We start from the raw sequence: 20,323 nt of genomic DNA on the forward strand, positions 1-20,323 counted from the left end.
CTCTAGGTATGTCTACACTGCAGCTGGGAGCTCCGCTTGAGCTAGCATGCTACAAATAGCTGTGTGCTCGTTGCTGCATTGGCAGAGGCTCAGGCTAGCAACCTGAGCTCAGACTCAGGGGGTCAGGTCAGTCTGAGCTCGGGTGGCAACATTCACACTGCTGTTTTTAGCGTGTTAGCTCAAGCTGAGCTAATGCTACCCTGTCTACTTGGGCTGGGAGGCTTGCTCCAAGCTGCAACTTAGACATACCCACTGTGTTTTAAAAACAAAAGTTACATGGCCAAATTTCCAGCCCCTCTTCCAGTTTTGCACACTCCCTTTTTAATGCTCATGAAACCAGGCACTCCTCATACATGTTGCCAGAGCAATTGGCTGTGTGTGCAAAGCTGTGTGTGCAAAACCAGAGGTCAGGGTTGAAAGCTCTGGGTAAGTTATTGCTGAGGCCTGAGGCTCCACCTGTCTCCATGGTCCCTGCACTGCTATCATCTGTCATAAATCAGAGGGGGAGCCGTGTTAGTCTGGATCTGTAAAAAGCGATAGAGTCCTGTGGCACCTTATAGACTAACAGACGTATTGGAGCATAAGCTTTCGTGGGTGAATACCCACTTTGTCAGACACATGCGTCTCACAAAGTGAGTATTCACTCACGAAAGCTCATGCTCCAATACATCTGTTAGTCTATAAGGTGCCACAGGACTCTTTGCTGCATCTTTCATAAAGCTCCTTAAGATACCTGGAGAACGAAAATCCCTGTATAAAAACCCATTCTGTTTTGATAATGTGTTTCCCTGGAATATTTTTTCACATTAGAAAACCAGTGAATATAAAACCTTCAGTGAATTGGTGGAGGACTTTAAAAAGACATTACATCATTCTGATCCTATGGTCTTAGAAGATTTTTGTGCCAGTATCCCATTTATTGATCTTTATTTGACATCCCTCGATCTTCAGGATAACACAGTTTATAGGTAGGTCACGTAGGTGTAAAGAAACAGAGACCAAGATGCTAGAAATTGTAAAAATGTGCATTTGAGTTGTTGTTGTTTTCTTTCTTTGGATTAAATACTGGCCATCCCTTTAGCATTGTTACTGGAGAGTCTGTGACCAGTTAGTCTCCTTGGGTGAAAGATCTCTGAATGGACTGTGAGGGCACAGTTAAAGACATTTGATCTTACTGAAGCTGGTGGTCAGTGTTTGCAGGCCAAAGCTTACAGAAGCTTTGATAGGCTGTTGCTAAGTCCAACAGTCTTGGATATTCCATGGCTGGTTAAAGCTGTGTTATGGAATGGCACTGTGATAGCACTGACCTTCCCCTCACATTTGCAGATTTCTTGCTCTAGGTTCTGAGGTCTGCTGCAGATGATGGTGCTTCTCTGTTCTATGCAAATAGTATGCAGAGTGCTAATACTTATTTCTGGTACTAAGTTATTACAGCAGAATGCCTTCTGACCCGGGTGCAATGCTTTGCCATGCTCGGGATCTGAGTTTGGTTCCTAACCTTGGGCCTTCTTATTTGAGTCTGGGAGCTCTGCAAAGACACTCCGGTAACAAAGCCATGTCTGTACATTCAGGTATTATGGTCTTTGGCTACACACATAGGGAGCATAGGGCCTGGAATTGAGGAGCTTTTGCTCCAAAACTACTTGAGCTAAAGGCAGGGTGACCAGATGTCCCAATTTTATAGGGACAGTTCCGATTTTTGGGGCTTTTTCTTATATAGGCTCCTATTACCTCCCACCCACTGTCCCGATTTTTCACACTTGCTGTCTGGTCACCCTAGCTAAAGGAGAAGCTAGGAGATGAGAGTATCATTAAGTAGCACTCTTTATGAGACAGCCACAAAGCGATCCCAAACCCTTGAGCAGATTTGACATTCCAGTCAGTAGAGGGCAGTGGTACATGTACACAGTGGCCTAGCCATTTACAGGGTCCCCCACCAGCTCCCTGCCCTCCACCCCAGCAATGAGTGTAAGGAAAGAGAGGAGTACCCCAGATGTCACTGTAACCTCCCATGGTGAGGCATGCAATGCTAATGATGAGATCTTGGAGGGAACTGATGTCCGACACTACTCTTTCATTGATGGGAAAGCTGTCATGATGCAGTCCTGGGTGGGATGGAAGGAGTAGGAAATGGGAATACTCAGTACCCAGCAAGTGCAAAGGCCTCTATTAGGGAGGATGAAAAGAGAATGCACACACACAATAATGCTAAAACCCAGAAAAAGCCTGCAGAAAATTTGACTGTATAACGGGACGTGTTTTGTCATCTGTTACTACAGGAAGATTTAGATTTCTTTGGAGATGGAGTAAAAAATCTTTCTTCGTTGTTATGCACGTAACCCCCCCCCAAACAACTGATTATCCAATTATTGTTCATTGTTCTTTTTATCTTGTTAAATGAACAGTGACAGGTCAGATTAGTTAAAGAGATGATAGTTCTAAGTATACGTTTTTCACTGGGCTCTTCACATTTTCCACTACATGTGAACGCACTGAAATCATAAATCTGATATTATTTCAGCCATGCTCTTGTCTTCGCCCTGTAGGTTACAAGAACTCTATTATGAACTAGTTGGTACGTTGAACACCATCTTGGAAGACGTAAGAGAAAAATCCGTGCTGCCCCCTGAGAAAGATATGAAGAGTTAAATGTTCTAGTGTAGAAAATGTGATGCTTTGCCCTTGTAAAAAACATTGTTTAAAAACAGAGCATAAATATACATAAATAAAAATAACTCAGAGGAGATTTACTTCCTCCTTTGATAACTTACTATAGGGTGTCTCCTTATAATAATACTGCACACTAATGCAGTACCTTCGATAAGAGGCAGTGTGGATTGATGGATAGACTGCTTGCCTGGGATTCAGAAGATGTGGGTTTTATTCTCAACTCTGTGACTAGCCTGCTGGGTAACCTAAGGCAAGTCACTTCACTGCTCTGTGCCTCAGTTTCCCCATCTGTAAAATGGAGATTACGATACTAACCTGCTTTGTAAAGCGCTTTGAGATCTACTGATGAAAAGCACTAGATAAGAGCTGAGTATTATGATTATTATTTATTTAAGGACCACAACATGCCTTATAAATATTGATTGATTTAGATATTATTGTGCATTTCCATTTTACAGATGGGGAAGCTGACAGGCAGAGAGATTTAAGGGCCTGAGGCTTTCTGGAAAGTTTTTGGCAAACCTGAGATTAGATCCCCATGCTCTTGACTCCAAGGCCAGTGCTTTAACTGCCAGATCATCCTTCTTGCCCTTATAATTCAAAGTATTCGTGAGCTAACGTAGGGACTATGCTAAACAAGAGGCATTTGAAACATACTAAAGAAATTGTCCATAATCTCTCTAAATGTAGCAGTTCATTTTAGAGATAGGACTCCAGTTAGAATATTGGCTGAACCTCTTTGGATTTGGCCCTCTGGAGTTTTTTAAACAACCACACCCACTGTGCTCTGCATTAACTCTTGAATATCTGAAGAGAGAGATGTAGCTGTTTCTCAAGGCCATGCATTTTGTACTCATACATGTAAGTGTAAGGTGATTGACTGAAAAGTTGGCCTTTGGCTGGGATAACATTTTTCTGAAGATCTCACACTTTTGCAAAGCCACTGGTGCAGATCCACCTGTGGCAGTGATCGTGGGAGCATGTGTGTTGATCAGCCGGTGGTGTTTTAGCACCATCTCACATAGACAGGGTTAGATGATGTGGTAGTAAAAATGCCTGCTAGCTGTTGATCTACAGTAGCTACTGTAGACACAGCCATCACAACTTGCTCCAGGCTGCACAGTGGCTGAGCTAGGAACAGATCTCAGAGATTCTAGATTCTACTATTTGTACTCTAAACACACTTCCACTATCCCATATCCAGCCAGGCTCTTGCTGCATCCAAAAAAGAAAATGACCCACACAGGTAAGTGCAAAAGAGAGAGCTGGAGGAGATGACTAATTGTTGTTATGTGGTTTCTCAGCATGCCAGAGGCAATGCTACCCTTGAAAGAGATTCAAGAGAAACTCAGTGTGGCAATGTTACATTTGGCTGTTTAGTAGCTTAGAGATGGAGAAGCCTGTCATTCCAGATCTTGTCCATTTCCATGTAGAAGAGGTATCCAATGTTAAGCCAATACCATGCTTGATCTTTGCCAGACTGCTGAGAAGCAGCAAGAAAACACATCCGACACAGTTGACTGGAAAAGTCTTCAGTTGTTGAAGTATTTTGAGAACTAGAGTTATGTGGATTGAATCTACTACTATATATATAGCATTTGGTGCTGAGTTTTCTGAATCATGTATAATTTTTATATTACAGCTGTGAAGTACTTTATGATTATATGTAGTCAATAGATGTATAATATTACTGGAAGAATCACTTGAAAAATGGCCTCTTTAATAGCAAGTGGCTATTCTGGATCACTCAATGGCTTTCAGTACTAAAATAAATTAGAAACAGATGCATACAGTATCTAATTCTAGGGTTTAGAGCTTGTGAAGGAACTGGGCCCATAAAGCAAAATTATTGACACTTTCTCACAGAGACGGGTGGAATGATTTTTTTTTTTAGAGACATCTCTCTCCAGCTGCATGCTGCACATTTATTTCTTGAGTACAATGTACCAGACTTGTTATTCTGTGCCTCTGTGTCTCTCAAGCATCTCCACTGCTAGGGTCTAGATGTTCATCTGCCTAACTATCACCAAAGCTGGCACACTACTCTTTATATGTGTGTATGTGTAACCCACACACCTCCGGGGTGTGGTGTTCTGGCCCCTTGAGTGGCACTGAGACACTGAGTGGATGAGTCTGCTCCAGCCTTAACTAAGGGCCACATGGCTTTTAGCTCATGCAGTAGAGGCTCATGCATTTAGCTCTAGAGGTCCCAGGTTCGAGTCCACCGGCCAACAACTGGGGTCTGTCGGTGTTACATATCTGCACATATTATCTTTTGTACATCAGCTTCCTAAATGCCCTTTGTGTCAGTTATTAAGCCACACAACCAGTCTCTCTCATGTCCCTTAGATTGATTTACTCATGATATTATTTAGACCAGATTTGACTGTAGTATAGGAGACACTCAAGTTCAAAGCGAGCCCTGCATCTTTGTTTCTACTTCCCTAGTTTAGCTCTTCAGAATCAGCCAACTTCAGAGGCCCAAAAACGCCCTGATACACTTCAATTGCCATCTCTACTATTTTCCTTCATGAAGATGTTTATGGCGGCTAACAGAAGCCCCTTGTAAGAGGACTAGAAAGGAGACAATGACACAAGTTCCTACTACATTTGTTTTCATGTTCTCATTTGTAATAATTTCACATTTTATGAGGAACACTTCCTAAAACTTCCGCAACATGATGGAAACATATGTGGCTCTATAAGACGTTATGTGACCATTTTCATGGAGAGACTAGATCAAAACCTCCTTTTCTCTGACAGTTATATGGGCCACATTTCAGCAAGCTGGATAAATGGAAAGAACATTGTCAAGAATTCTTTTAAGCATACTTATACTATCCCTACTTTCATAAATATGGTAATTTTCACACCCACTCTTCAGATGGCTTTCTTGCGGTCTGAAATATAATAATTTAAACTTTTTATTAGAAACCCAATTTCCATCCGTGGCCTTGTCACCCCACGTAGACCAGTGGCCGTGGGGGCGGCGGGCGAGCGGGGAGTAAAAGTATGAGGAAAATGTTCTAAAGAGGTACGACTGGGGGAGGGAGGAGAGTGGCTACAAAGAGTAGCTGGATTGTGCCTGGTTTTCTCTTTGTGCTGTTTGGAATTTATTTTTACATTGGCCGGGAATGGCGAACCATGGCCACTGGGAGCTGAGGGGGCAGTGCCTGTGGATGGTCAACATAAACAAAATGTCTCGCGGCCCGCCAGTGGATCACCCTGCTGGGCCGCGTGCTGAAGGTTGCCGACCCCTGGGATGCATTGTTGCGACTATTTCTGCAGTCACGTTTAAAACAACAACCCCAAATTAGGGAAGGGCAAAATGCTTAATTCAGGAATTCCAAATCTGTCAAGCCGTTTCACAAACAACTAACAATTGGATGGGCCCGTGGGGAAATCGCCTTGTGCTGCTGATAGAATGGATTTTATTTGGATGGCGATAAACTCCTGTAACATGCAGCGTTTTTCACATTTCTAAAGGTACATATGGTATTGTTTGTACACCAAAGATACTGCGGCTTTGAAAGGTCACTATGGTTATGTTTACACTGCAATTAAACACCCTAGGGTGACCAGATGTCCCGATTTTATAGAGACAGTCCTGATTTTTGGGTCTTTTTCTTATATAGGCTCCGATTACCCCTCACCCCTTGTCCCGATTTTTCACATTTGCTGTCTGGTCACCCTAAAACACCCACTCTTCGTGAGGGGGGAGTGTCGGGTCCGGTCTGGTCCCAGAGCCTAGGCTCTAGCCTGAGCCCAAATATTTCCCTAGCAGTTTTATAGCCCTGCATGAGCCCGAGACAGCTGACACAGGCCAGCTGCGGGTATTTAATTACAGTGTAGACATACCAGATCTCTCTAGCTCTCTCTCAGTACCTTAATGTCTGAGCACCTGTAATGTCTGACTTTGCGATACATGTGCTCGCATCGCATGCTATGGAAATGAGGGATGGTTGTGTACTCCAGGGAGGAAGGATGATCCAATGGGTAGGCTGCTAGCCTGGGACTTTGGAGACCTGGATGCGATTCCTTGCTCTATCATGGGCTTCCTGTGTGACATTGGGTAAGTCATTGTATCTCTCAGTTCCCCTCTGTAAAATGGGGGTAATGGTACTGCGCAGAGGTGGTGTGTGTTAAAGATTGTGATGCCCGCAGCTATGCTACAGGCCTGATGGCCTTTTATAAGTATGATAGATAGATGAGCACCATAAAATACGGACAAACTATAAAATATTCTGCTGGCACCACCTGTGACCTGATAATGAAAACAGACACCTCAGATAGCAGCTTTTTTTTGGCGAATCATCTGTGGTTGTCACTTATTAGCTGCGCTCCAAAGTAAGTGCAGTGAGACAAGTATTTGCCTTGGCAACCAGATAGACATCTGTTAAAGGAGGCTGGCCTGCTGTTTTCCACCAGTTATGCCCTCGTGTGCAGGAATCTGCCTCTTTATGTGTCGGGGTATGTTGTGCGTCTGGTTTTGAGTGTGTATATGGGCTTGTGCACCCCACACTGAGGGGAAACAGGTTATAACCTCCTGGGATAGGCACTTTATGGAACCAATGTTGAGCTGGCCTCAACCCAGCCTGAAAGCAAAAAGGTGTTTTTGTGCATGGCAGTGCTACAGTGGGGAGGCGGGAGGGAGTTAGAGGGGAGTTTAAGGGGCTGATTAGGGTGATGGTTTCAGGCTGCCTGATGAATTACAGGGAGGTAGTTGTTGGCAGGGCACTCTGTGAGCCATATGTGTGACACCCCTGGCTCCTAGAGCAGAGTGCTGGATGCCCCCCGTGGAAGCTGCTGCCTGCGGAGAAGTCTTGCCTTAACTGTGTCTGAATTTCTTTGGGGAGGCCCCAGCCTTGGGGTCCTCTCGGTGCCTCCCTGCCTGATTGGCACATGCACAGCCCCCCCGCCCCGCAAGTGAAGTCATTCCAGGCCCCGGTTTTGCGTGTGCCCCGGCTTGGTAGAAGTTGGGGGTTGAAAACCAGGTCTGTGTTTCCAGGCTACTGGTGCTGGGTGACTTTGAATCAGCTAAAAACGATGCCAGTCCAGACCTTCGCCTCAGCCTTGACCCAAGCCCGCAGTGAGCTGCCGATAATTGGTTTTTCTCTCATGTTATTTTCCATTTTCACACCCCTTTGCCCTTTCTAGATATGGCTGCGAGTGAAGCCAGAAATGCCGAAGCACAGCGAGAGGTCTTAATATACTGGGCCAAATCTTGGCCTTGCTCTGGCCGCTTTGGGCTGCTCTGATGATGGAAAGCAGCCAGGAGGCCAGTGCATCTGGAGCCTTGAGATTCCTTTGGGGAAATCCTTGATGGTGTAACGACAGCACAGCAGCTTCCTAAACTGTTCCGCTCCTGATCCTGAGTGTAGGGCAGGAGTCTGGGAGAAAGGACACCTGGATGGGGGCACCTTCACCCAGTTGATCCCTGGCTGCTAAAATGGCCCTTAGGGGGAACCAGCAGATGCTGCAGAGTAAAGCCATCTTTGCCTCCTACATCTCCCCGAGCTGTGCTGTGTGCGGCACTCAGACATAGCTCAGGTTCAGAGGCCTGGGCTTCCTCTGGTCAGTAACAGCTGTCAGTCAAGTTTCCGAATAGTTCTGCTTTTTTTGAGGGGGGCGAAGGGGGAGTAAAAGTATGAGGAAAATATTCTAAAGAGGTTCGACGGGGGGAGGGAGGAGAGTGGCTACAGAGAGTAGCTGGATTGTGCCTGGTTTTTCCTCTTTGTGCTGTTTGGAATTTATTTTTACAGTGCAGCTGTTCAGAAATTCCAGCTGTGAACATATGATCAGGCCTTCTACGGGTGAAAAGAAAGGGGTGTTTTGTCACAGAAGGACTCACAGTTGTGCTTTTGGTTCTTTCCAAAGCTCTGCACACGTTATTAGGCAACTCCACAATACGCAGCTATTTATGGGGCTTTTTAAAGTAGTCTTCAGTACATGCCCTCCTTAACCACTTCTTGAGCATATAACAAGCCGGAATACACACACTGTGATGATGTGTGTGTCTTAATATGTCTGATCCTGTTTCCCGAGCCATGTGAATGAGGATTGTAGGACGGAGACTAGGTATATAATAAATTATATTCTTTAAAAATAATCCATGTGTTTATATATTGGAGGAGGGTAAAGTCACACTCTCTCTACTCTCTCATTTTATTGTTATGCTGGAAAGTGTTAATGGCTGCCATCAAGCACATCTATAGCTCAATCACAGACAGGATTAAAGTTGATGGGTGTACTAACTACCCTTCACGGAAGCTAAATGGAAGGAGCAATTAAATGAATAGTGAGAGCTGAAACAAGAGAAGCCAATGCCCAGGGTACTGGCCAGCATGGCAGGGCCTGAGCAGAAGCTAAACCATGTGGGCTGAAGGGTTTTCCTGGGTATTTATTGGTTGCAGCTGTATTTGTGTGTGGCAGAAAGTGAGGCGAAAGCCTCCAGAGAGCAAGAGAAGTAGTGGTGGGAGGAAGCCAAGAGACAGAGCTTTTTTTAGGAACAGGATTGGCTAGAAAGGCAATGGATTTCTTGGATTTCTCAACAAGGGAACTGCCTGTTTGTTTCTATTGAGTTCAGAGAAAGAGGATTTTGTGTACATTCTCTGTAAATAAACAGGATTGCACTAAAGAAATACCTGACTCATACAATCAACTTATTCTCTTAACAGTAACAACCTGGCAAGGCCTCAAATATTGATTTGCTGCTCTGGTCGAAAGGGGCTTTGTTATCAGCCTCTTTTAAAACTACTTGTAACCCATAATCCATGGAGTGTCAACTACTGGCATCTGTCCATGGTCTGATCTCATATTCCTGCAATGCAGACAAAACGCTGGTGACTTCGCTGGAAGTTGACAGTTTTGCTCTTCTTCTGGAACCATGTCCTGAACAGCCAAAGGGAAAGAATGTCTGTCTACATTTTAAACAAAATTATTTCTCTCGGACGCTGGACCCCAAATGAAACCCTGATGCAAGTGTTCAAAACTGGGATCCAAACGTGGGCCTGTCTCTCGCCCTAACACAGCATGATTTGTCACTCAGCTTTGAGCTAAAGAAACTTAGGCAATGATATTAAGTATACATAGAAGAAAATGGGATATGGTCACTGGAGAGGTCTTCAAACGTTATCTAAATGTTAGTGATGTAAATTATGATTTTTCCCTGCCTTAGATTGGTGTAAATTGGGAATAGCTCTATGGAAGTCAGTGGAATTGCACCATTGTAAAACCGGTCTAAGGGGGAGGAGAGTGAGGCCTCTTGTACTCAGGAGCTGACACTTAGCATTTATGTAGTGTTTTTTGCATCTTCAAAGCACAGTATAGCTATTAATTGATTCCAGCTTCACTCTCTGAAGCAGGCAAGCAAGTTCCATTTAACAGATAAAGGCACAGAAATTGTGCCTTGCCAAAGGCTACGCAATAGGTCTGTGGTAAAGCATGGATAAAAATGAGTTCCTGTCCTCTACCCACTAGACCACGCTGCCTTGCTAAATATAAAACATTTCTGATGAATGTTAAAATCGTCTATGAACCTATAAATCCAGTTACATTAAACTCAGTTTAAACGAAAGCTATTTATGTCTCAAACTCTCACTGAAGGTCAAAACAGAACGTAACTAACTGATACTGTTTGTGTTCAAAGTCTCTTAAACCACACATCTGACCATCTTGAGAGTGAAATATAAAGTACTCACTTAGATATGGCCCTTTTCCAGATAGTCATTTCAGGCTCTCATTCCCTCTCTGTACCTCGGATGTTTAGAAAAACATCATAGAATTTAAACAGTGATGGAAAAACCATTTTAATTCTCGTCTGTTTACATAGCATTGGGAGCTCGTACAGTTCTGCATGGCTGTTATTAATACTTAAACTGGCATGTTACAATTATTGCCCGGTCCTGTGAACACACGACTAGTTTTGGAGCATCCGGGACTGTTTAACCAAGTGTCGCGTTGAGAGAGATATGGACTAATACAGCGGTTGGGTCCATTTGCTGGATGAATGTTATATATACCTGACTTTTATATTGGCATAACACATCCTGCACCCAGCTTGCTTCATTAACACTAAGTTATTAAAAACTAAGGCCTAGGTTTTCAAAACTGACTGGTGATTTTGAGGCCCTCAAGTTTTGGGTGCCTAACTTGACACCTGAGCTCCCATCCTGTGAGAATCAGCCCCAAACAGGGTGTCTTAAGAAGGATGCCTGAACATAAGAACAGCCACACTGGGTCAGACCAAAGGTCCATCTAGCCCAGTATCTTGTCTTCCGAGACTGACCAATGCCAGGTGCCCCAGAGGGAATGAACAGAACAGGCCATCATCAAGTGATCCATTCCCTGTCACCCATTCCCAACTTCTGGCAAACCGAGGCTACGGACACCATCCCTGCCCATCCTGGCTAATAGCCATTGATGGACCTATCCCCCATGAACTTATCTAGTTCCTTTTTTAACCCTGTTAGTGTCTTGGCCTTCACAACATCCTCTGGCAAGGAGTTCCACAGGTCGACTATATGTTGTGTGAAGAAATACTTTCTTATGTTTGTTTTAAACCTGCTGCCTATTAATTTCATTTTCTGACCCCTAGTTTTTGTCTTATGAGAAGGAGTAAATAACACTTCCTTATTTACTTTCTCTACACCAGTCATGATTTTATAGACGTCCATCATATCCCCCCTTCGTCATCTCTTTTCCAAGCTGAAAGGTCCCAGTCTTATTAATCTCTCCTCATATGGAAGCTGTTCCATACCCCTAATCATTTTTATTGACCTTTTCTAATTCCAGTATATCTTTTTTGAGATAGGGCGACCAAATCTGCATACAGTATTCAAGATATAGGTGTACCATGGTTTATATAGAGGCAATATAATATTTTCTGTCTTATTATCTATCCCTTTCCTAATGATTCCCAACATTCTGCTCGCTTTTTTGACTCTGACGATCTCTGAAGATCACAACTCCAAGATCTCTTTCTTGAGTGGCAGCAGCTGTTTTAGAAATCACTAGTCGGTTTTGCAAATCTTAGCCTAGGTGTTTAGGAGCCGGATGCTCCTTTTGCTTGCACTCATGTAAATCCAACTTTACTTGACCAAAGCCAATGGAGTTACACTGGTGTGCATGAGAGGAGAATCGGGTCCTAGATAATAAACAATTATACTATGAAAATGTCTTGATTTTTTTTTTTTTAACCAGAGGAGGAAGCGAAGATGAACGTATTCAAATGGCACATTCAGCAGGTATTAACGGGCACCACCATTGTCCGGCCACCTGCTCCAAGCATCCTTGCACACCTCGATCAGAAGACTCAAACACAGTTTTATAGTCTATTGCCCAGCAGGATCTTGTACCTATAAAACTGCTCTTAATTACTGCCTAAGTTACTAAGCCAGGTGATGGTGATTTGTCATACAATCCAATAGGGTTTTCTTCTTTTCACAGAACACCCCCCTGCCTCCAAACTTCTCTTTTATTTTATACATATACCTATACATTACATATACAGCCCACCTTCCTCACCCCCCAGAAAAACTCAGCATGGGCCAGATTTTCAGAGAGACCTCAACCTGCCCTCTGAAACAGCATCTCTCCTTTGCAGGTCCATGTTTTTGCATGGGCAGTTTTTCCCACCTAGGCTTCTGTATGCACAGAAACTCGGCTTTGCTTCTGTGCACATAAATTGGATAGTGAGTTGCCTGTAAAATAAATAAATAAATGAATAAAAAATAATAATAACATGACCCCTAAGGCACAGTGACCACTTGGGAACCAGGTGTAAGGGGCCAGATTTTTAAAAGAATTCCAGTCTTGTTTAGGCACCTAACTGAAGCATCCAGCTTTTCAAGTGCTTAGCACCCAGCAGCCTCACACTGTAGCGTTCACAACATTTCTGATCCTGTGTCTCTCTGCTTGGGTAGGGGAATTTGAAGTCATGGAGTGTGGCTGCAAGAGTTTATTAGACTATAGGTAAAATAAAATGACACGTTGATACCTGCTGAATCGCCGGCACCTGTTCTTGAAGCATCTTGGGTTTCCCTTGGCGGTCTCCAATCAAAACACTAACCATGTCTAGCCTTGCTGAGCTGCTGAGATCCACTGAAATCACAGCACAAGGTGGTACAAATGACAACACTAATATTACAATGACCACAAACACCCATTGTACCTGTCTACTCCGCCAGTTCAACCTGACACAGATTGTAATACAAAAAGGACTAAAATCATGTTGATGTTAGAGGATGATCACCTTTATTATTGCTATGGTTGGATCTAACTGCAGTATGTTACTAGCTGACCCGATAAAATAACACATTATGTATATGGTCTGCAGTGATAGAAAGAGAGCATTTAAAGAAGAAAATTTGCTCATGAAAAGAAAGGCCATGAGAACATTTTTCTAAAGAGACCCCAGATCCATCACCAAAATTAGCCATGGCAAAGACCCGTTAGATCATCTAGTCCAGCATCCTTGCAGTACAGGCTGTAATCTTTAGATCGATGACATTTAGAACGAAGAAGTGCTACAGTCTCGTTAATAAAGTTCTTTATCATGTAAACAGTCTGAGACACTGAACTGTTTTTTGAAAGTGCTACTGCTAGCTTCAGCTGCAAGCGATATGAAAAGGGAAGTTGCAGTGTCAGCAGGGAGCTCCTCTGATTTACAAGGCCTGAGCGTCCTGCTGGAAGGAGATAAAAAGGGACAATAATGGTTACCAGCAGAACAAATGGAGTGTGTAAGTTAATAGGGTTGAACAGACTGGTTAAAAGACACAGGGTCTGATTCACCTTTCACTTACACCCGTGTAAATCAGGAGTAAGGCCACTGGATGCTGGAAGTTATGGGCTAAGCTAGTGGAGAGACGCATCAGCCCCCATCGTTCTGAAACCTGATCTAAAGGTTTGCAGATGTGAGTGGTTTGCTGAATGTGAAAGCTTTGCAGAGAATGGCCTTTTCCTCTGCTGCAGCAAGGAAGAGAACACTATTTCCCAGCACTGGGTGTGGCCTCCTGATGGGCACCCCCGCACAGCACAGCAGGGGGAGAAGCTTTTACCTTTGGAGAGCTGGGGTTATGTACCTCTGGGTCGTCTCACCTGATGATGCTCTTAGGAGCACAAGGGGAAGCTTTTAATCAATCAATCAAACAAACAAACCAAGCCCACACGGTTTCAAATCCCAAAACAGAATCTGGACCAAATTCAGTCCATAGAGGCACCCAGGGTTTTTAGCAGCAGTTTCATTTGCCTACCTTCGTGGGACAGAATTTGCCCCAAAAGCCTAATTTTTAAAGCTAGTCTTATTATGCTCAGAGTAGAGTCAGACCTGTCTCCATTAACAGCCACAGAAAGAATAGCTTAGCACTGTCGAGATCAGCTATATGAATGGGAAGAAATGTCGACCTTGTTTCTAGATACATTTGCATAAAAAAACATGGGGCTGCTCAAAGAATGCCAGACCTATTCCAGCTAACTCTCTCCTCCTTTTCCCTCCCCTCCTTGGTCCCTGCCTTCCCTTTTCTATTTTTGCAGGTCTTTTCCTGTTGGATTGTTGTACCCCCTCCCACCCAAACCTTGGTTTTGCATTGTCTGGTCTTGCAGCTTTGACAAGCTGTAAAATGGCATAATTCTGTTGGCAGTCTCGTGAAGTCTGCCGTACTCGGAAACATATACAAGCTGTAAGTCATTTGCCTTCTTGTATTTTGCACTATTTTAGTTGTTATAAAAAGCAATAAAAATATTAGTTGCGATGCTCCCATCCTGCCCCTCAAGCCTTCCATTTTATACCCCAATTTTGGCACCTGTAAATAATTGCAGGTACTATTTTGTGGGCATGATTAGCTGCCCATGCCAAGGATGCAGGTCCTGGAGATATTTAACAAGCTCATTGCACCTGCAATGAGATATTTAGATTGAAGCATGCCATTACTTGGGGGTGTAAAATGGGCAAGCCAAGCTGAAGCCCCATTAAAAATCAGGTCCTGCACATCTGTGCTTAGGCAGTACAAAGAAGTGACTGGTAAAACAAAATATTGGGAAATCTGTTTCTTATTTACTCTGTTGCCAAGTGCTGACTTCAGGATTCCGTTTTTCTTCTACAAAACTTGTTGGGTTTGTAACCACAAACAAAAACAAAACAAACAAAAAAAGTGGGGTGGGGAAAGCATTTTGCCTATCTTTAGGCATGGGTTAGCAATGTTATCAGCTGTGGTGGAAGAGCAAGCCAGCCTTTGACAGGTGTGTGCAAGAGGAACTGATTTGCAGCTGTTTTAAGGGGTGCCGGGAAGAAAATCTATTGTCCCATATTTCTCTCCATTCTCTTTGAGATGGAAGTTTATGAAGTGTTACAAGAATACAACAATGTTATGAGGACAAACCAGAATTCTTTGAGGATGCAACTCTGAAAGAGGTTTTTGTGGTTCACCTTAGAGGCAAATACTTTCCTGTTTTTTCACTGGGTTCAGGGTTTGAGAGAAAAATCATTGTACTAGGCAAGAATTAAGGGGTTCTGGGAAGAAGCAGTGAGCACAGAATCAAATTTTGGAGGGCGATTGGGAAGCCTCTCCAGTGGCGAGGCTCGCGGGCTTTCTGCTGGAGCCCAGGTATCTTCCCACTCTCTGGGAATTGTTATATCTCAGCAGGACTAGTTCAAAGTTCTGCCCAACTTGCCTTCTCCATGCATCATGGAGACTCATCCCACCTCAGCGAGGGATTGAGTGAAATTCAAGTGTGGCATTTATTGCTCCAGTAGCATGTGTTATGGAGTAGGAGATATTCTGAGGTAACAAAGAGCTCACTTCTGTACAGCAAGAATCTTCCATCCCCAATTTGCCTAGTTCCCTCTACAAATACAGAGGTGGTAGCAAATTAACTTGCAACCTGCTGGGTAAAAACAAGAGGCTTGCCGGTGAGGAAGACAGTCTTACAGTTAATCTGTTCCCAGTAATGGTGATCCACAGGCAGTAAAATCAGCTGCACAATTAATGAGCGATGGTAGGTGGGATGGGTGAATCCCAGGCCGCAGTAACATGTACAGTGAACCATTAAACCCAGCTGGGGCTTTGTTATAGGCAGATCTGCAGCTTGCAAAGAAGGTGTTTGGCTCGCTGATCATCATCCCGATCACCCAGTCTGCAGGGAGGGATGCAGATGGCGCTGGAAAGCAAGACTGGACTGGACTGGAGGACAGAGCATTCAGGTCAATGAGGGAATCATAGAAGCTTAGGGTTGGAAGAGACCTCAGGAAGTCATCTGGTTCAATCCCCTGCTCAAAGCAGGACCAACCCCAGCTAAATCAAATGTTACAGACCAGGAGCTGAGCTGAAGGGGCTCAGGGTAACAGACTTGTTTGGGGACTTTGCATTCATGCCAAACTGAGACCACTTATGCTTACACTGTGCTATTCTTCTTCTGCAGGGTTAACTGCTCACGTAAGGGAAGCTGCCTGTGTGAGAGGATGATGATGATCACCATTTGTATGACAGTAGTGCCTAGAGGCTGCAGCCGCATTGAGCGGGTGTTGTATGCCCATATTAAATCAAAGGACTGCCCCGTCTCCAAAGATCCTACAGCTGATTTGTAAGACAAGGAACAATCGGAGGATACGGCCAGGTGGCAGTGAGATGATTCTGATCAGCATGAAGAGCAGTGCTCACTGCACACCTGTGCTGGGTTTGTTTGCAGGCATTATGGCAGAGATGGGTTTTAAGGAGGGATAGAGGGGGACAATGAAGTAGCTTTGCAGATTTTCATGGGCAGCTCTTCCCTTGCATGAGGGTGGCAGGGGAGAAAGCGTGATGGGGTTTCTGAGTTCACATACGAGTTCAGATCAAGAGGTGGAAAAGGGATGCATCTTCTTTTACATGCAATGAATGAAGAGTGGCACAGAAACAGAACCTGCACAGACAGAGGTCACAACATCATCTGCCTGGGTAAGGGAGATTGTTCTTTTAAGTAGATAGTCAGTGTCATTGGAGTGCGTGGCACTATATAGACAAATAGAAAAATAGGACTTTGCCTGGAGGAACATACAATTAAAACTGGACATCAACCTCAGTGAAAGATGACCGTCGTCATGGGCGTGAGTGGAGGTTGAATACAGCTGTAGTGAGCTGTTGGCTTTGCAAGGCCAGGTGGCAGAGGCTGTCTTTGTTTGTCATGGATTTTGGGTGACAGTGTTGTCTTTGAGAGGAATGTAGGCTTGGCTGCCAGAACAGTGGCACAGAGTTCAAGCCCATCCAACCGGTGCATTAGCAGGTGAAAGCCACTTGAAAGGAGTGAGTCTGGGAGAAGGTGAGTGAGGTTGCTTGGACTGCAGCAGTAGGGAGGCTGTTCCAGGGGCAGGAGATGAGGCCGTGAAAGGCACGGAGTTGCATACATCAGAGGAGATGAAGGGAGTGTTCAGAAGAGAAGAGTTGGCGCTGGGGAGGGAGCACGAAGAGGAACATGTTGAGACATTGGCAGAGGCAAATTTGAGTAGAGAGTCTGGACTCCATTCCAAAAAAGCCGGGAAACTGGCCAGTGGACTTCAGAAACTGGGTGAAATCTGTGCTGGACAATATGTCTAAAGTGATAGAAAACTATCTGGTGGCAGTAATGATATTCTGTCACAGGGTGGAGAAGCTTGGGATCAGAAATCACCTCTCCTTCAGATTTTGCTGGGATACATTTGATCTAGACATGGGACTGACCCAGATCCCCAAACCCAAGCATTGCCAAGCCTTAGGAAGATCCTATTGACTCCAGATTCCAAGTTCATAGAATCATAGAATATTAAGGTTAGAAGAGATCTCAGAATGTCATCTAGTCCAATCCCCTGCTCAAAGCAGGACCAACACCAACTAAATCATCCCAGTCAGGACTTTGACAAGCTGGGCCTTAAAAACCTCTAAGGATGGAGATTCCACCACCTCCCTAGGTAACCCATTCCAGTGCTTCACCACCCTCCTAGTGAAACAGTGTTTCCTAATATCCAACCTAAACCTCCCCCACTGCAACTTGAGACCATTGCTTCTTGTTCTTGTTCATGGCTCAGAGCCATCTCTTGTTTGGTCCCAGTGAATTGCAAAACCCCAGGGAGCATACCTTTCTTAGTCTTCTGTAGCAGTCCAGGGCTCAAATGGAGCGGGAGCTTGGGGAAACTGTTTCCCTTGTTAAAATAAATGTATTAGTTTAATATGTACCAGGAGAGGATAGGGAGTTCTCCTTGTTAAATGTTTACCAGTCAAACCCTGCTGTGGACCTACTTGGAGAGCCTTCGCTCTTTCTGGCTAGTCTAGAATAAATCTCCAGCAGGATCCTAGACTGTAGAGAAACTGCCATGTCTGAGGAAGAGCCTAAATCTAAGTGTCACCTGCCCAGCAGTAAAAACCATATCAAACCACATAATGCTATTTGAATAGAATAGGTGCCTGCACTAGGAATAGCTGCATGTTGTAGAACTTTGCTCTTGGAGGGTAAAAGCTCATGCCTTCAAGGAAGACCGGGACAGGTATAACTAAACCAAAGGCAGCAGCCAGCTTAATTGTTTCTACTGGAAAATAAAATACCATGTGCTTACATAAAGTGGCATAAAAAAGATGGTCAGTGATGCATGATATTGTTCATTACTTAATAGCCACCTTTTACCATGCCCTGATAGCTTTTCAAGTGCATGTTTTTAGCTATTTTTAATCAGAAGAGCCATATTCCACTGTGATTTATTCCAGGTAGAAAAAGTATGCACAGTATTTTTAAAAATCTAAATCACAGGCTGTTTTCAGTTCAGCAAGACGTCTCTTCTACCATTTGATGGCTTATTAAGCTATGTAACAGTAACCTGCCACACCATAGCCTTTCTTAACACGAGTACTATCTCCATTTTTATCAAAAGGAATTCTGATTACCTGTCTAGTCAATTAACCCCTTTTTGTTTTGTAACCTTGTTATTTCTTTTAAACCCTTCTTAGAATTACATTTAGATATCACATGTGGGAAAAATGGGTGTGCCTTTTACACAAGTACCACAGTGCACTGCACCCATTTAATAAACCTTTTATACGAGAAACAGCTGTATCAGGTTTATACCTAACAATCCGGATACTCCAGGAGATGCTGATTGTTAGAAACTATGGCCCTGATTCAACAAAGCCCTTGAGCAGACAGTTAATTTTACGCATGTTTTTAACACTGACCTCAATGAGGAGTCAACACATGCTTTGCTAGCTAAGAAGGAACTTAAGTATCTACTTACACTTAAGCATGTCCTTGGGGATTGGTCCTGCTTTGAGCAGGGGGTTGGACTAGGTGACCTTCTGAGGTCCCTTCCAACCCTGATATTCTATGATTCTATGATTCTAAGCTTTGTTGAACTGCTGCCAACATTTCAACTCCCCTAATATATTTCTAATCCTAGCTGCCATCTAGTAGGTTAGGAAAGAATAAAAAGATAATTTGTTTTAATGATGTCCCCTTCCCCTTCAGTTAATGAACACGATTGCTTCTCCTGAATCTCCATAATCTTAACATTTGAAAAATGGACATGAATGTAAACATTACTCTTTTAACCTTGTTATGAGTTGACGGCTCTAATTAGTCTTTTTGGTTGCTGTCTTATATTTTGATTTGGGAGCAGAAAACATTTTTCATTGCTCCATTGGAAACATTTTCTTTCATCATGTTTCTTCATTTAACAGGTGCCTCACTGTGTTTTGATTTAGCCTCCATGTTCTGCTTAATGCAAGGGAAATGTAAATTCGTAAAAGGTTCTTTTAATAAGTTTTTGTTTAAAAAGGCTCTACTGTGTATCCTTTCACCCGATAGTCAGGCCTAATAGTTAGCAGCGGTGTATAAAAAAACATATTGACAAACTGCAGAATTGGTCTGAAATCAACAAGAAGCAATTCAGCAAAGATGAGTGCAAAGTACTACACTCAGGAAGGAAAAATCAAATGGAGGTTTTTAAGAACAGGTTAGATGAACAGCTGTCAGGAATGGTCTAGGCATACTTGGCCCTGCCACAGCATGGGGGTAGGGTGAATTAGATGATCTCTTCAGGTCCCTTCCAGCCCTGCATTTCTGTGATTCTATAGAGGAAAAAGCCAAGGGAACCTACTGGATTATTGGGCACCTCTCTTTCTCTCCTATCAAGCCACTCTAGATATCCTCAGATGACACATGGTAACTCTGAGCCTATTCTTCCGAGGTACTGATGACCCTCAACTCACACTGAAGTCAAAGGGAATTAAAGTGCTCTGTCCCTTGTATTACCAGGCCCATATACAATCAACACAGGTCCTGAAACTCCACACTCAATAATTCTTGTGGACTGGGTTCAGATACTTTTCTCTTATTTGTTAGGGCTCTTAGGGTTGAGAACTAAAATACATAGTATAGGTCTTGAATCAGAATCTAAAAGCAGAAATTAAAGCTAAGAGAGATAGGCCAAAGTAGCAATGTTGGATCCAGACCAAACATATACAAAGTTAAATGCTTCTGATCTATTGGTGAAATTCTGGTCCCATTGACTTGAATGGGGCCAGGATTTCTTTCACCCTAGGGTTTTAGGTTTGAACTATTTCTAAGACAGGGGCAGGACTGAGGCACTAATTGAACAGACGCAGTCCAGTTTTACAACAAACCTGCTGTTCCATCCCCAGCGTTGCAGTCAGGTTTC

The 20,323-nt window shown here is 43.7% G+C and overlaps 1 protein-coding gene across 3 annotated transcripts in view; it reads left to right on the forward strand.

Annotated features, from left to right (window-relative positions):
- The window catches only part of CATSPER3 (cation channel sperm associated 3), a 35,619-nt gene extending 19,757 nt beyond the window's left edge, over positions 1–15,862 (forward strand). Inside the window, exons 7-9 of one of the 3 annotated variants that reach the window (XR_006581583.1) lie at positions 811–968; positions 14,203–14,348; positions 15,741–15,862. Coding sequence is in view for 2 of the 3 variants with exons in the window: in XM_045027126.1 (XP_044883061.1) it covers positions 811–968; positions 2,547–2,649 (261 nt within the window). In the remaining variant the exon portion in view is untranslated. Of the gene's footprint in view, positions 1–810; positions 969–2,546; positions 2,772–7,827; positions 9,701–14,202; positions 14,349–15,740 lie in introns of those variants that run through there. The other 2 variants (XM_045027126.1, XM_045027127.1) reach the window with 2 other exon arrangements.
- The last annotated feature ends 4,461 nt before the right edge of the window (positions 15,863–20,323 follow it).

Source organism: Mauremys mutica, chromosome 8 (assembly GCF_020497125.1).
Source record: "Mauremys mutica isolate MM-2020 ecotype Southern chromosome 8, ASM2049712v1, whole genome shotgun sequence".
Classification (NCBI taxonomy): domain Eukaryota; kingdom Metazoa; phylum Chordata; order Testudines; family Geoemydidae; genus Mauremys; species Mauremys mutica.